This window comes from Nicotiana tabacum, chromosome 8 (assembly GCF_000715075.1).
Source record: "Nicotiana tabacum cultivar K326 chromosome 8, ASM71507v2, whole genome shotgun sequence".
In the NCBI taxonomy this organism is placed as follows: Eukaryota; Viridiplantae; Streptophyta; class Magnoliopsida; order Solanales; family Solanaceae; genus Nicotiana; species Nicotiana tabacum.
In genome coordinates, this window is record NC_134087.1 from 49112897 (window position 1) to 49127659 (window position 14763).

A 14763-nucleotide genomic window follows, 5' to 3' on the forward strand; every position below is an offset into this window, starting at 1 on the left:
TGTGTCGTGGTCACAAGACACTTTCCATCCCTTAATGTCAAAATTTCTAACAAACTTCAATTGATTAAACATCCTCAAGCCCGATCTTCATAATGATTTGAAGGTGAATTTTACTCGACATTAATTCCAAAGTATTTCAACTCTTTATTCATCCTCAAAAATGCCTTTTCCTCAGTTGTCGAATTCAAACTTAAATCAATTTTCTAAAATCTGGCCAAAAATTCCGCATGCATGCCATGTCATTAAACTAGCGGGAAATGAACTAAGCATGGAATGACACAAAAGGACAAACTGTATTTCATTGAGTAAACAACAAGACAAACAACCTAAAATCTGAGTTACAACCATAAATAACCTGGCTAATGAAAATAGCAACAGAACAGAAAGACAAGACTCACACAAATAGAATGGAGGGATAGAAGGGTTTGACTCAATAAAACAAATAAAATCTGGATCACAACCCTGAAATAACCCAGATAATAGAAAAAATATCAAAACAAGCTACCAAGATTCCTTCCTAGTGAGGAGGGAATGACTTTTCAATTGCTAGGCTTGGCATTTAGCCACAAATTTGCTCATCAGAATCAGCAGAGCCTTCTCCAATTTCAACATCATTAACTTCAGTTAGCAAATTTCCGAGAGGATTCTCATACTCCGTGTCACCACGCATCATCCCCACAAAGTGTGCATCATCATGTGCAGGTAAAGGATTTTGCGCGATATTCTGGGTGTCAATGTCTTGGATCACAATCAAGTTTTCATGGATCATCCTTTCTATTTCTTTTTTCAAATCTCGATAGCTTTCAACATTGTGCCCCTGGGCATTGGAATGGTATTCACACCTTTTAGAAGAGTCAAAGCTTCTTGTACGTGGGGCCACATGATTTGGAGGAATAGGTGCAATCATGTCATAATGCTTTAATTTGTCAAACAAGCTTGCATATGACTCTCCTATTGGTGTAAAATTATATTTCAACTTTTGTTCCCCTCTATACCTCTGGCCTGGATGTGGGTAATAGGGTACCTGAAAATTTTGTGGAAGTTGGTGGAGATTTTGTGATGCTCGTGCTCGCCTTCTAGGGTCTCTTGGTGGCTGGACAACATACTGAGGTGGAGCAACAAAGTATTGAGGGTTCTGAGGTGGATAATACTGTTCAGCGGAGTCATGGAAAACTTGAGGAGGCTGCTCATACCTTCGAGATGTTCTCCTAGGACCTCTTCTTGACCCTGATGTCATCATGATTTCTTCATCCTTCTCATTTGTGTCGCTAAAATTATCAGATTCAACCAGGATAGCCTGAGTTGCGACTTTAAAAACTGCTTGACTTATAATTTTGCCTGTCTTAAGACCATTCTCTACCATTTCTCCCATTTTTATTGCTTCCGAGAAGGATTTGCCAACTACGGACATCATGTTTTGAAAGTAATCTGGATCTTGCGCTTGAAGGAAGACAGTTATTAGCTCGTGGTCATCCATGGGTGGCTTAACTCGAGCTGCTTGCTCTCTTCATTTAATGGAATATTCACTGAAACTTTCACTTGGTTTCTTCTTCAGGTTTGAAAGGGAAATGCGGTCTGGGGCAATGTCGATGTTGTATTGGAACTGTTTGACAAAGACCTATTCCATGTCATCCCAGACATACCAGCAAGACGTGTCTTGATCCAAAAACCATTTGGATGCTATTCCCGTAAGGCTTTCCCCAAAATAAGCCATCAACAAGTCTTCGTTTCTTCTCGCACCTCTCAGTTGATTACAATACCTTTTCATGTGGGCTGTGGGGTCTCCATGTCGATCATACTTTTCAAATTTGGGAGTCTTGAAACCAGGAGGCAAGTGGACATTGGGGAACATGCATAGATCTTTGAAGGCAACACTCTTTTGACCTGCCAACCCTTGCATGTTTTTCAACCGTTGTTCTAAGCTTTTCACTCTTTGGGTCATTTCTTCCTGTACCATCTTTCGGGTAGGCTTCTCAATGTTTGCAGGAAGATCAAACGAGTACGAGTGGTACTGCTCTTGTTGTGTAGCAAATTGTGACTCATGACGAGGCTGTCCTTGACCACTGGCCCATGCTTGACACATTTCGGTCATTTGCTGTTTCAGTATTCTATTTTTCTCAAACACAGTAGACTCTTGTTGAACCCTCTCACCCTGAGTCTCTTAAGCACTTGTAACAGCTTCGATGCCAATTATCATTTTCCTTGGATCTTGTGTTTCCAGCTTACCAGAATCGACCACCTCAACTTTCTTCACAATTCAAAAGAAAACATATCAGAATGGACTCAGTCGGTCCTTATTATTATAAACATTTTTTCACTTTTGTTTTTTTTCTTTTTATTCATTTTGTTTCAATGGTTGATCGAACCTGATATGGGTTGCCTACGTATCATGTGGGAACATGAATCAGATCTTGCGTAGTTCGGGAAGATCATGAATAAAGTAAATAAACTAACTTTTTTTTGTTGAATTTTTTATTTTATTTTTTTGAAAGAAAGACTTATCAAGAAGAAAGAGAACATTTTTGGATTTTGATTTTTCTTCAGTATTTTTGCAAAGAAAGACTTCTAAAGAAGAAAGACTTTTTTAAAAAAAAAAATTTTCTGGAATTTCGAAAGAAAAACTTCTAAAGAAGAAAGAAAATATTTTTGGAATTTTATTTTGAATTTATGAAAGAAATGCTTCTAAAAAAATAAATATTTTTGAATTTTGAATTTTCTTTTCAATTTTTTTGTATATTTGTTTTTTTTTTTAAAAACAATTAGAGTCTAAAAGAAAGGCTTTCTAAAGAAGCAAGTAATGGAAAATATTTTTAGATTTTTTGAAAATTGGGGTCTAAAAAAATGACTTTTCTAGAGAGGAAGTAAAGAAAAATATTTTTGGATTTTTTGAAAATTATGGGTCGGAACCGATGAGGTTTGCCTACGTATCTCACATCCGGTGAGAATCAGACCCGCGTAGTTCGCCCGTTTTGACAAAACAAGAAAAACATGACTTATTTTGAAATGACCTCTTTTTCTATTTTTCAAAATTTTGGCAGAGTTTCAGGATATTTCAAATACATCTCACTCTCTTTTCTTTTTTTTTTCTTTCTTTTTTTTGATTTTTTTTCCTTTTCTCTTTTTTTTTTTCATTTTCTTTCCTTATTCCAGAAGCCAGTCAATATGCAAGCCGAAACAGACAGATACGCAAGTAGCATGTAAGATGTATCAGGATGGTCTTTTAAATTGGGTGCGCCAGTCCTAGACGGACCCAACCCCTGTGTTGAGTCCCCATAGTCAAATGCACGTGAAGCAACAAACGTTCCTACTATGGATCCAGCATGAGGCTATGTTATTCTAAGTTTAAAAATCTGGGTTTATTTGTTCTAGACCTGGCTTACCCGAGCGGACAGCTCGAGCCGGGGGGGGCAGCGTACAGGGAATACAGAAGCTTCACCGGCTTTGCAACTTGTCCGAACCTCGTTCTAAAATTGGGATATGACTCTAACAGAAAAGAATTCACACGAAGTGCACACTTCCCAACTGATTTAGAAGACTCAGGGAGAAGAGGGCTTTTGTAACAGTGTATATACAATTCAAGCAATATTAAAGCGGTAAAAAGCGGCATTTAGCACCTTAGGCTCAAACACGCAAAAAATCAGATAATAGATAAAATCCAAGTATAACAGTTATTCTAAACTCGAATTCTGAACCCTGAACTAGAAATTCTGGGTTCTTGTCGCCAGCAGAGTCGCCAAAGCTGTCACACCTCCTTTTTTCCCATACCCCGAAGGTAGCATAAGGGAGTTTTTTCACTTTAAGTGATATTATTCGAAATGGGATTATTTATTCATTAAATTCAGAGTCTCCACTTGGGATGGTTTGTTTTCTGGTGTCCCAAGTCACCGTTTTATTTTTAAATCCCAAATCGAGGAAGATTTCGACTTTCCTTTTGAAGTCTGCGAACCAAAAATTCTGAATAAGGAATTCTGTTAACCCGAGGGAAGGTTTTAGGCACCCCCAGATTCCGTGGTTCTAGCACGGTCGTTTAAACTATTATAATTGGCCTATTATCTGATTTTAATACATGTTTTAACCTATGGTATAATTTTAAATTATTAACCGCTTTTAAATTGTTTTAGGAAGATTCAACGTTATCCAAAACACGTCTTGAACCATGCCAGATGAAATGCACCCGCGGTCCATGACATATTTTATTTAACGTTGTTGAGAATTGAAATCAGGTCACATGAAATGCACCCCCGAATTTAATAAATAAGGAAAGCAATTTAAATAGCGCGCCTAAAGCAACTACGCACTTTGAAATTTGCGAAGGCCATGAAAAATTCAGCTAATGGCACGCCTCGATTTCTAAAGGGTTAATATTAATTAAGTGAGGACCATGGGTTTTAGGATTTTATTTGGCATGACACGCCTCAATTACTTCCCTAAAAATGATTTTCTTGATTTAGTCTTTGAGGGTCATAAATCATATGCTTTGTTGAATGGCACACCTCGGCCTAAAGAACTACGGTGTTCATTATTTGAGGATGGCCACTAAAGGGGACATCAATGACTCCAAAAAACCCCATTTTTACAAGTGATCATTCTAACAAGATCCAATTAAATAAGTTATGAGCCACAATTGACTTTAATCCGCTAAAACTCACAGATATCGTCAAATAGTACCAACTTGACCAAAAGAGGATATATTAAGCTATTAATCTCCTTCAAATATATGACCAAAGTAATTTATGTTTAAACACCAATTGACATTAGGAACCCCAATTGCTGACTGCCTAATTGTAACTTCAAAGAAAATAACTAAAGAAAATCACTAAAGGAGAATATGAGTAGGCTAATGAAAACTGAGCAGGTTAACGTCTATGAAGCTCAAACTTCAACCGAAGACCTCCTTTCAAACATAATCAAGATTGTAAAAAAAACAAGTCGAACAGACTTAATCACACAACCAACCATTTTCATAATTCCAACAGAGTACCAAACCGAAGGGAACAGGCAAGCAAATGGCATACGAAGGAATAATTTGTTGTCGCACACAAAATAACATCGCAAACAATAGGGGAAGAGAACGGAGTAAACCTGTTAAGCAAATCCTTTCTCTATACAAAATCAGCAAGTACAAGGTTTTAACTCCAAAATTTGAATGAAACGGCAGCGACCATAATCGAACAGGAGCCGTGAAACAGGACCGGAAAACTCGAACGGCAATCGACCATAGCTACACCTCAACCGCTGGAGTTATCTCGGATATGATTTTCATGGTATTTTTCAGCAAGTATAAGAGTGATTCACAACGGTTTATATGGTGTTTTTCAGTTGGGTTCTTGTTGCTCTATCCGTTGACGAGGGCGAAGGGAGGAAGGATTAGGTGTTCTGAGGTTCGAAACCTGAGCGTCGACAGTAAGGGAAACGACAAAGCTCTTCTGCTTTTGGTATGCGCCGGCGATGGGCTTTTTCAGGGGTGGGGCTGCTAGGTTCCGACGGTTTCTTTTGGGAGATGGCAACAGCTTTTTGCAGAGTCCATCTCCTTCAGATTTTTAGGCGTATTTTTTTTCTTTTTTTTTTTCAGCTCATTGTAGGCATTACCTATAATATAGGTCTAGGTTTTAGGTGTATTTTTGAGTATTTTGCCAATTAGTCCCTAGGTCCTTTTGTGTTAAGTCCTTAGGGTCTTTTTATTTATTTTTTGTCCCAAAAAAGAGTCTAAAAGGGTCCCTAGACTACACAATGCCTTTTAAAATAAGATTGAAATACTACACAATGCCAAAGCTAATCCTAATTAATTAAACTAAACATAAAACTATTTTTGTGTTTTCGAAATTATATAAAGATAAAAATAAGGTACTATTATTTATTTATTATTGTTATTATTATTTTTAAAATATTTATGAAAAATACATAAACTAACATATTTTTTGTAATTTTTATTTTTCTTGTAATAAAATAAAGTAAAAGAGTCAAAATAAGTTGAAATAGCTATGTTAGGCCTTAATTAAATATTTACGTGCTAAAATATAAAAAATCTTGGGGAAGGTCAAAAATCACTCTCTATATATATATATATATATATATATATATATATATATATATATATATATATATATATATATATATATATATATATATGTATTAGAGATATATATAGTGCCTTATATATATGTGTATGTATATATATATATATATTATATATATGTATATATATAGCTTATATGTATTAGATGTAGATATAGTATATATAATATATATAAGCTATAGATATAGTTCAAATTAAAGTTTACATTTAATACTCGGTATCAAAGCTGCAAATTAAAGTTTACATTTAATACTTCAAATTAAAGTTCAATACCTTCAACATAATACTTCAAATTAATCTAACAAACTAGAATCTTAAGCATAATACGTCTAATAATTTTAAAATAACACAAATTATCTCAAATCAACTTAAAATCTTAAATACGAATGTCTGGAGAATGCGCAAGACAACTCTTTATATGCCTCCTTAAAGAGCTTGTGCCCTCCTTTCGATGACGAGTGTAGACTCGACCACAGTTCTTGCACTTTATTATGTAAACTTCTTCATTTTCTTCTACCACAATAAAGTGTTCCAAAACAAATGGGTGCAATCTAGAATCACCGGGCATGATTTAACTTGAATTAAGAATTGGAGTTTGAGAAATGAAAGAGATTGATGAATTTGTAAGTAAAAATAAAAGAATGAGGGGTATTTATAGTTGAGAATAGGGAAAAAGTGTAATTATAAAAAGTTTGGGGTTAAAACAAAGTTTGGGAGCCAAATGGATATTTTTGAAAGTGCCAAACGGCAAAAAATGCAGTCCAACGGCTACATTTTAAATGACCGTTGTCCCTTTTCAAAATGTTTTTTTAAATTAGCCGTTTGGCCCGGTTGAACCGGCCCAGGCCCCGCCTGCCGGTCCTGGGCTAAACGGTCCTGGGCTCACGGGCTTTTTGGTAAGGACCGGCCCGCTATGGGCATTTGCACCACTAGAGACCGGCCCATTTGGCAGCGGTCCCAAAATTGTTGCATGTTTATTACCACTCTTAGATGCCATGCATATAGGACTTGTTTTCTGCATGTTTAACTCTGCATTTAGAGAGCCTATCTATAAGATTTGTTAAATTCTGCACGTCTAATTCAGCATTTAGATAACATGCCCATAAGACTTGTTTCAAAATTCTGCATGTTATGGCCACGCTTAGACACCATGTTCTTATGATCTAAACAGCAAAAATCAAACATTATGTCCATAAGGTTAAGAATCAGTCCCTTTTTTGTAGAAATCATGCCTATATGATCCAGATCGTTCGTTTAAAACTGTTATTGCTTTGCCACGTTCTGGATTAGTAGTAGATACCATGTTCATAGGATCTCACCCAAACCCTTAGGCAAGCCTTAGGTGATAACAAATAAAATCAGAACCCGCTTTTGTTAGACAGTTACTGCTACAACCAGCAGGCAAGCCTGACTCGAAATTCTTATCTGAGTTAAGTAATAAATTGGTCTGCCTCAATAATTAAAATTCTCCTTGCCTTAATATTTTAAATTTAGACCTTAATTGTGTTTAAGTCATGCTATTTATGTGCTTTGTTTGAGGAAGCATACATGAGCCTTTTGGTTGTTTACATGTTTCCCCTAATATGCAGTCCTATGTGTTTTTGTATGTCGCCTTTGTTTTTTCACCTTTTTAAACCCAAAAGTCAGCCTAATATCCCCCCCTTTAAGAATAGTAGTCCTAAGTTCTTTCGGGACTGAAAGGAATGGGACGGGTAATAGCATGCAATAGTAGTCGAGACCAATTTGCACTTTAATACCTTAATGGGGTGGGGAGGGTAGACATGAATATGACGACCGGTGCACTAATACCACGTGTATCCCCTCTTTTGAGGAGTGTCATACCGGGTATCTCATTGATGTGATCTATATTATATTTAAACCTAGGACCCCTGTCATGACCCCAAACCAGCCCGGTCATGATGGCTCCTCTCGTGAAGACAAGGCCAGCCGACACAACACTCACCTTAACCCTTTAAGCATTAAGAGTCATTTTTAAGTCTTTAAATTAAACAATGTTTCATAATAAAATCCTGGAATAATAATGCGGAATAAAATACCATCCCGACATCAGGGTGTCATTAGTCATGAGAAACTATCAAGGTCTGAATACAAAAAAAGTCTAAAAATGTACTAAATACAGTAACAACAATGAAGGGAAGGAAGCGGTGCTGCGAACGTCATGCAGCTACCTTGCTAACTCTGATGACTCCGCGACTGAGCTATCAACACCCGCTACCGGGTTCCGATATACGTAAATCTGCACACGAGGTGCAGGGAGTAATATGAGTACTCCAACCCAGTAAGTAATAAGAGTAAATAAAGGCTGAGCAGTAGGAAACAATGAATCCACATTTACGCTGGGTTTAATAAACACAACAGGCTTTCAAATCATAATACGAGACAGTCTTCCCTTTTAAAATCCGGCTTTTAGTAAAAATCATCTTTGAAATACCTTCCAACAGTTTCAGTAGGGGTTCAATATCATTTAAAATAATAATAGAGATTAAAGTCATAATCGGCCCCTCGGGTAAAGCATAGTTCGTAAAATAGCCCCTCGGGCAAAACAGTAATCACAAACACTTCATAACTTGAAAATTTCAGTGGAAATAACCAATGTCAAATCAGTGATTAATTTCTGAACATCTCAGAAACCCCAGTTTAAATAAAAGTTGTTTTAAAACATTTGGGCAACTTTCCGATAGAGGATCAATATAAAGATGAGTGAAAACAGTCAATAAATCAACATATTCGATAGAAACTCATTTTAAGAGGAGTGAAATCAATAAGTCTATAAACAGGCCTCTCAGGCAAAACACCACTCATATGCATGTATATATATATCGCCCCTCAGGATAGCCTCTTTGTCACTCATGACTCAACTCTTACCAATTACTACTCGCACTCAGCATTCACGCTCAATTGGTACCATATAGTAACCGCTGCGACGTGCAACCCGATCTGTATATCTCTCACAATAACTGAAATCAATGTAACCGCTGCAGCGTGTAGCCCGATTCATGCATCGCTGTGGCGACAGCCCGATCCATATAAATAGTCGATTGCGCTCACTGGGGGTGTGCAGACTCCGGAGGGGCTCCTACAGCCCAAACGCTATATTGCTGCGACACGCAGCCCGATCCATATAAGTATCGCTGTGGCGTGCAGCCCGATCCATATATATATATATATATATACATTGTTGCGGCGTGCAGCCCGATCCATAGATATGTAATCCTCACAACTAGGCCCTCGGCCTCACTCAGTCATTAACCTCACCATCAGACTCTCAGTCTATCTTAGTCATCAATCTCACAATCAGACCCTCGGTCTATCTCAGTAAAACAGGGAACTCAGCCCAAAAAAATTTCCACATGTTAAGAATATAGTGATAAAGCCAGATTTGAGCAATAAACAGGTAAAATATGACTGAGAATATGCTTTCAAACAAATAGAGTGAGAGATGTAAAAATGCCCCTAAGGGTCTCAACAAGTTGGCACAAGGCCCCAAACATGGCATACATCCCAAAAATATAATAATGTCAAACAATTAACTATCAAATACGCATTAAAATATTCGTTCGGGATGGATTAGGTCACAATCCCCAGCGGTGCTCTACCCCACGCTCGTCATCCAGCGTGCAAGTCACCTCAAAGTAACACAACGACGTATAATTCGGGGTTTCAAACCCTCAGGACAGTATTTACAATCATTACTTACCTTGAACCGGCTAATCCTCTAGCTCGCGATGCTTTTGTCTCACAAATAGACCTCTGCCTCGAATCTAGCCACAATAATTCGAGTCAGTTAATAAAAATTATAGGAATTAATTCCATATGAAATTCTACATTTTCCATTAAAAATCCGAAATTGCACTCAAAATTCGTCCATGGGGCCCACATCTCGGAATCCAAAAAAAAATAGGGAATATGAAACCTCATCAAACCACGAGTCCAACCATACCAACTTTACTAAAATCCGACATCAACTCGACCCTCAAATATTCAAATTAAACCAAGAGGGTTTTCAAAATTTTGCCAACTAAAATAAACAATTAAATGCCAAAACTAGTAATAGATTCGGTTAATCTAACCAAAATTAAGTTAAAAACACTTACCCCGTTGTTTTCTCTGAAAATCTCCCAAAAATCGCCTCTCTCCGAGCTCCAATTTGGTAAAAATAGAAATTGGGATTCGTCCCATTTTCCAGAACTTAACATTCTATCTGGTACTGTTCACACTGTTCACGACTGTTCACGGGGGTACTGTTCACGCAGGTGCGGTCACTGTTCACACGTGCGAAAAATGCAGAAACTGCCCAGAAAATTGCAGCAGCTTTTCTTTTCACTAAAAAGGCTCTAACTCCATCATACGAACTCAGAATTCTATGATTCTTTTTCCTATGAGTCACAAATAATAATACGAACATAGCCCTTCAGTTGAAACTCAATTCAGAGCTCATTTGCTCAGTTCAATACCCATTTCGCTCGTTAAACAATTAACTCATGTTTTGTGTCAAAAATCCAATCGCGACTTGATGAAATTAGACCAAACTTTCCAGATCAGTCCTATAATTCATTATCAAAATTCTGGAAGTCTCGAAATCAAATTTCGATCTCTAGAACTAAAAATGGATCTTTGGCGCATTAAATGCTTATGCTCAAAACGGCAAAATCTTCCAAAAACTCTTCCAAAACTTATCCGAGACTAATATGACCCCGACCAAACATGACAACACACCCCATAACATAATACAAACTTGTTACAACCTTCGGAATGCTCAAAACAATAGCAAAACATCAAATCACCCTCGGATTCAAGCCTAAGAACTCCAAAACTTCCGAAATCCGAATTCGATCAAAAAGTCATCCAAACGACGTCCAAATGACCTGAAATTTTGCACACACATCACAAATGACATAACAAAGCTACAACAACTCTCGGAATTCCAATCCGACACTCGGATAAAAATCTCACCTATCAACCGGAATTCGCCAAAATATTAACTTTGCCAATTTAAGCCAAATCCTTCCACGGACATCCAAAATGCATTATGACCGCACTCCTAAGTCATAAATCACCCAACGAAGCTATCCAAATCATAAAATTTCTGATCCAAGCTCATATACAAATAAGTCAACTCTTAGTTAAACCTTTCATATTCAAAGCTTTCAACTAAGACTGTTCCATCAAATTTATTCCGATTTTTCCTCAAAACCAAAACCAACGATCTACAACAGTCATAATACGTTACACGGGGAAAGTCATGCCCGGGAACTGGTGATCAAAGTGTAAAAGTTCAAAACGATCGGTCGGGTCGTTACATCCTCCCCCACTTAAACACACGTTCGTCCTCGAACGTGCCCAGAGTTGTTCCAGAAGCCAACCAATTGCTGAATAACTTTACCATGCATATACCCGAAGGTGATCCCACGTTACCCTACCTCATATAGGTTCGATAACTCAATATGACTAAAATTTCACAATCCATCCTAGTCCATAAACCATGGAACCACATTTCTGCTTCTAAAATCCTCAATACGATCAGAACCTCACACCTATACTTTGAATAGACCCAAACTAGCTGTAGTAATCCATGCCTGCAACCTCAAGTGTAGTTATCCGATATACCACGTAACTCAAACACATGTAGCAATAACTTCTATTCACAGCAGCTGCACACAACACCCGAATACCGGTAGAAACCTCTTATCAACTAAAGCCTCATTCCAACACTTCCATATACTGCCAATGATAAATGAAACACGCAATAAATCATAATCATCTCTCAGATTAGTCATCCATAAGGTTACTTCTCCTTTGGCAAGGGCCATAGCAAATTTCTGAACTGAACCTCGATATTTACCCATCAAACATGCTAAAATCGAATCCGTTTATATTTATTAATGATCACCAACGATATCCTCTAATCCAACACATTACTCTGGTGACATGACACATCCATACAGACCTAAGCCACAACTTGCACAATACACGCATCAATACGCAACAATCCGAACATACTCAAATCTTGAAAATGACTCAAATGAAAGAGCTGAACCTCAAGTTCACTAGTACCACCACAACACAATACTGAGAACCCATCTCACATCATAGGAACATAACACACGAATCTAACATGTAAGGTCATACCTCCACATATATTCACTGCAATGCACGACCTTATTTAAACACTACTCCACATGGAACCACCTTAAGTCACTATGCTCGAAATCGACAACCACGCACAATTTGATATTTGGAACCAAAGAAATTCATCATACTCACGGTAAAGCAAATAACATACACCACACACACCCGATAGGACATGACCGATACGCCGTTCACCGAGCAACACCAAATTACTCTTCCCGCTCAACTTCCATTATGAAACTCCGATAGAACCGCACCATAGGTGCCTATAACCAATAGATCGTATCATGCCACACCTCTAATACCCAATTATTCCACTATAGATACTCTAAAATTTCCCTATGCCACCAAGCAAACCCGAATATCACCAGTCGATCTAAAAAGAAGGTGCCACAATACTACCGAAGTGCTATCAACTTAATGACATTGCCCTTTTACTAAAACATAGACTCTCGTCAAATCATTTCCAATTAGTAGTACCATTTCCTTAATCATCTGAGGCTACCCGCTGCCTAAGAGTTTTATGAACTTCTTTCAGAACTGAACTGTAACTCATCTAGCCAAGAACTTCCATTGATCCAATCTAGAAGAAAAATCACTATACATCACATGCTACGCATGCCCATAGAAAATATACATCTCCAAACCACGGTAAAACCATCAAGAACTCTCCGAGTTCCCTTTGCACAAATCAGACCTGTCAGGATTGTATCCTTCTAACTCAATCAAGCTAAGCAAGCCATCAAAACCTAAGAACATCACCGCAAAATACCTAAAAGAACTTATTACCTCGAACACACACCAGGAATTCATCATATCCTTACCATACCGATTTGGTCTACTATCAAATACCCCATCTATCTAAATTCCTTCTGATTCATCTTCAACTTGATATTCCTTCTTGCTATAGCACCACAATTTCCTCAACCTAGGCTTATCACACGAAACCCAAGCATAAAGCTACACCGTCTAAGGCTCATCAACCGCTGAATACTCTTTAAGTGTTCCCCAAAGCCATTACCTTCACCTTCCCGACACTGATATATAGAATCCCATAATTAATATAGAAAATACCACAAGTCTTGCCATCTTCCACTGAAAACTCAGTTTCTATCCATAAGTACAACTTAGAAGCCTCCAATTATTGCATGTAGACTTTTGAACACAATAGGACCATTCTCTAGAGTCATCCACACTACTCAAAAAGTTAGATTGATTAAACGAACCGAACAACCTGTTCTTCATTAGCACTCTGACACTGTAGAATGTGACCTCATTCCAATATAACCAAGCAACTTTTTGCCCTATGCACCGGAAATTCCTTACCAACCATAACTCAAGTCATTCCCCGATTCTCGTACACCCATAAAGCATAACATAACCTTTATTGAAATTTCCTTTACTCGAGCCATAACTGATTCACAAATGTGCCTCGAACTGGGACCATTAGAGCATATAACCGTGCAATCAACTATTCAATAGCGGACTCCCCCACTTGGCTCAAAGCCATAGGTCAAACATGCACCATAACTCATAACACATCCACTTTATTTCTTCCATAATACCATAGTGAGATTAACTCAATCATTCATAAGCTCGTGGAACACAGACCATCTGGTACTTATATCTTCTACAAATCTCGTATTTACTCTCATAACAATTAAACCCACTCTCTTAAGCAACCCAAATTAAATTCACATATATATTTCACTTGTAAATGGGATCTTCTTACGGACAACATAAAGATCACACAACTCCAGAACACTTTACAGGATATAACCCACCTGCTCCGCCTTAACTAACATTTATGTATACCTTCCACCATCATAAACTGTACGCAGTCACTTAGTCTTCTTGAGTGTGAACTCATACCGCAACATGATTTTTTTTTTAATTCACTCAAAACTGGGAAACATGAAAAGATTCTTCACACGCCTATAACTCGGGGCTATACCTCGAATCAAGATGGAATTCAAGCACCTAATAGTTCTTCTATCCTCCAGCCGACCCTTCTTCTCGTTTCCAAATCATATGAATACATCTCGCAGTACTAACATACTCATCACATAGTTACTCAACCGTCACTTCCACTAATAGGGACAATACCGAACATATAAGTTCAAAACACTTGCTCACACAATCAGCACCTCGGTGCTCAAGCCATAGGCAAAGATCCGGCCTCAAGTCCTTTAGACTGGCCCAACATCAACTTACAGAGATCACACCTCGCCCCTCGATTGGGAAATCACAAACCATCAAGACACATCTGATACAGAGCTATCATGTGGGCATACGAATGCATGGAAGGAATTCAAAGAGTTACATTTCAAGCTGAATTAAAGGACGCACGATAAGAATTGAAGAATGTGAAGTTTTCCTTAAGGTTCTACAGCGTCTCGAGAATAAATACAGACGTCTCCGTACCGATCCGCAAGACTCTACTAAACCAGCTCATGAATCGTGAGACCTATGTAACCTAGGCTCTGTTACCAACTTGTCACGACCCCAAACCAGCCCGGTCGTGATGGCGCCTCTCG

General features: G+C 37.9%; 1 protein-coding gene across 1 annotated transcript; it reads right to left on the reverse strand.

Moving 5' to 3' along the window:
* Window positions 1-274: 274 nt before the first annotated feature.
* Window positions 275-5583, reverse strand: LOC142162698 (uncharacterized). The gene is made up of 2 exons (XM_075219244.1): window positions 5083-5583; window positions 275-2248 (listed from the first exon to the last, which is right to left on the reverse strand). The coding sequence occupies exon 2, from the start codon at window positions 1475-1477 to the stop codon at window positions 560-562; it is 918 nt and encodes a 305-aa protein (XP_075075345.1). The 5' UTR covers window positions 1478-2248; window positions 5083-5583; the 3' UTR covers window positions 275-559.
* Window positions 5584-14763: the final 9180 nt, after the last annotated feature.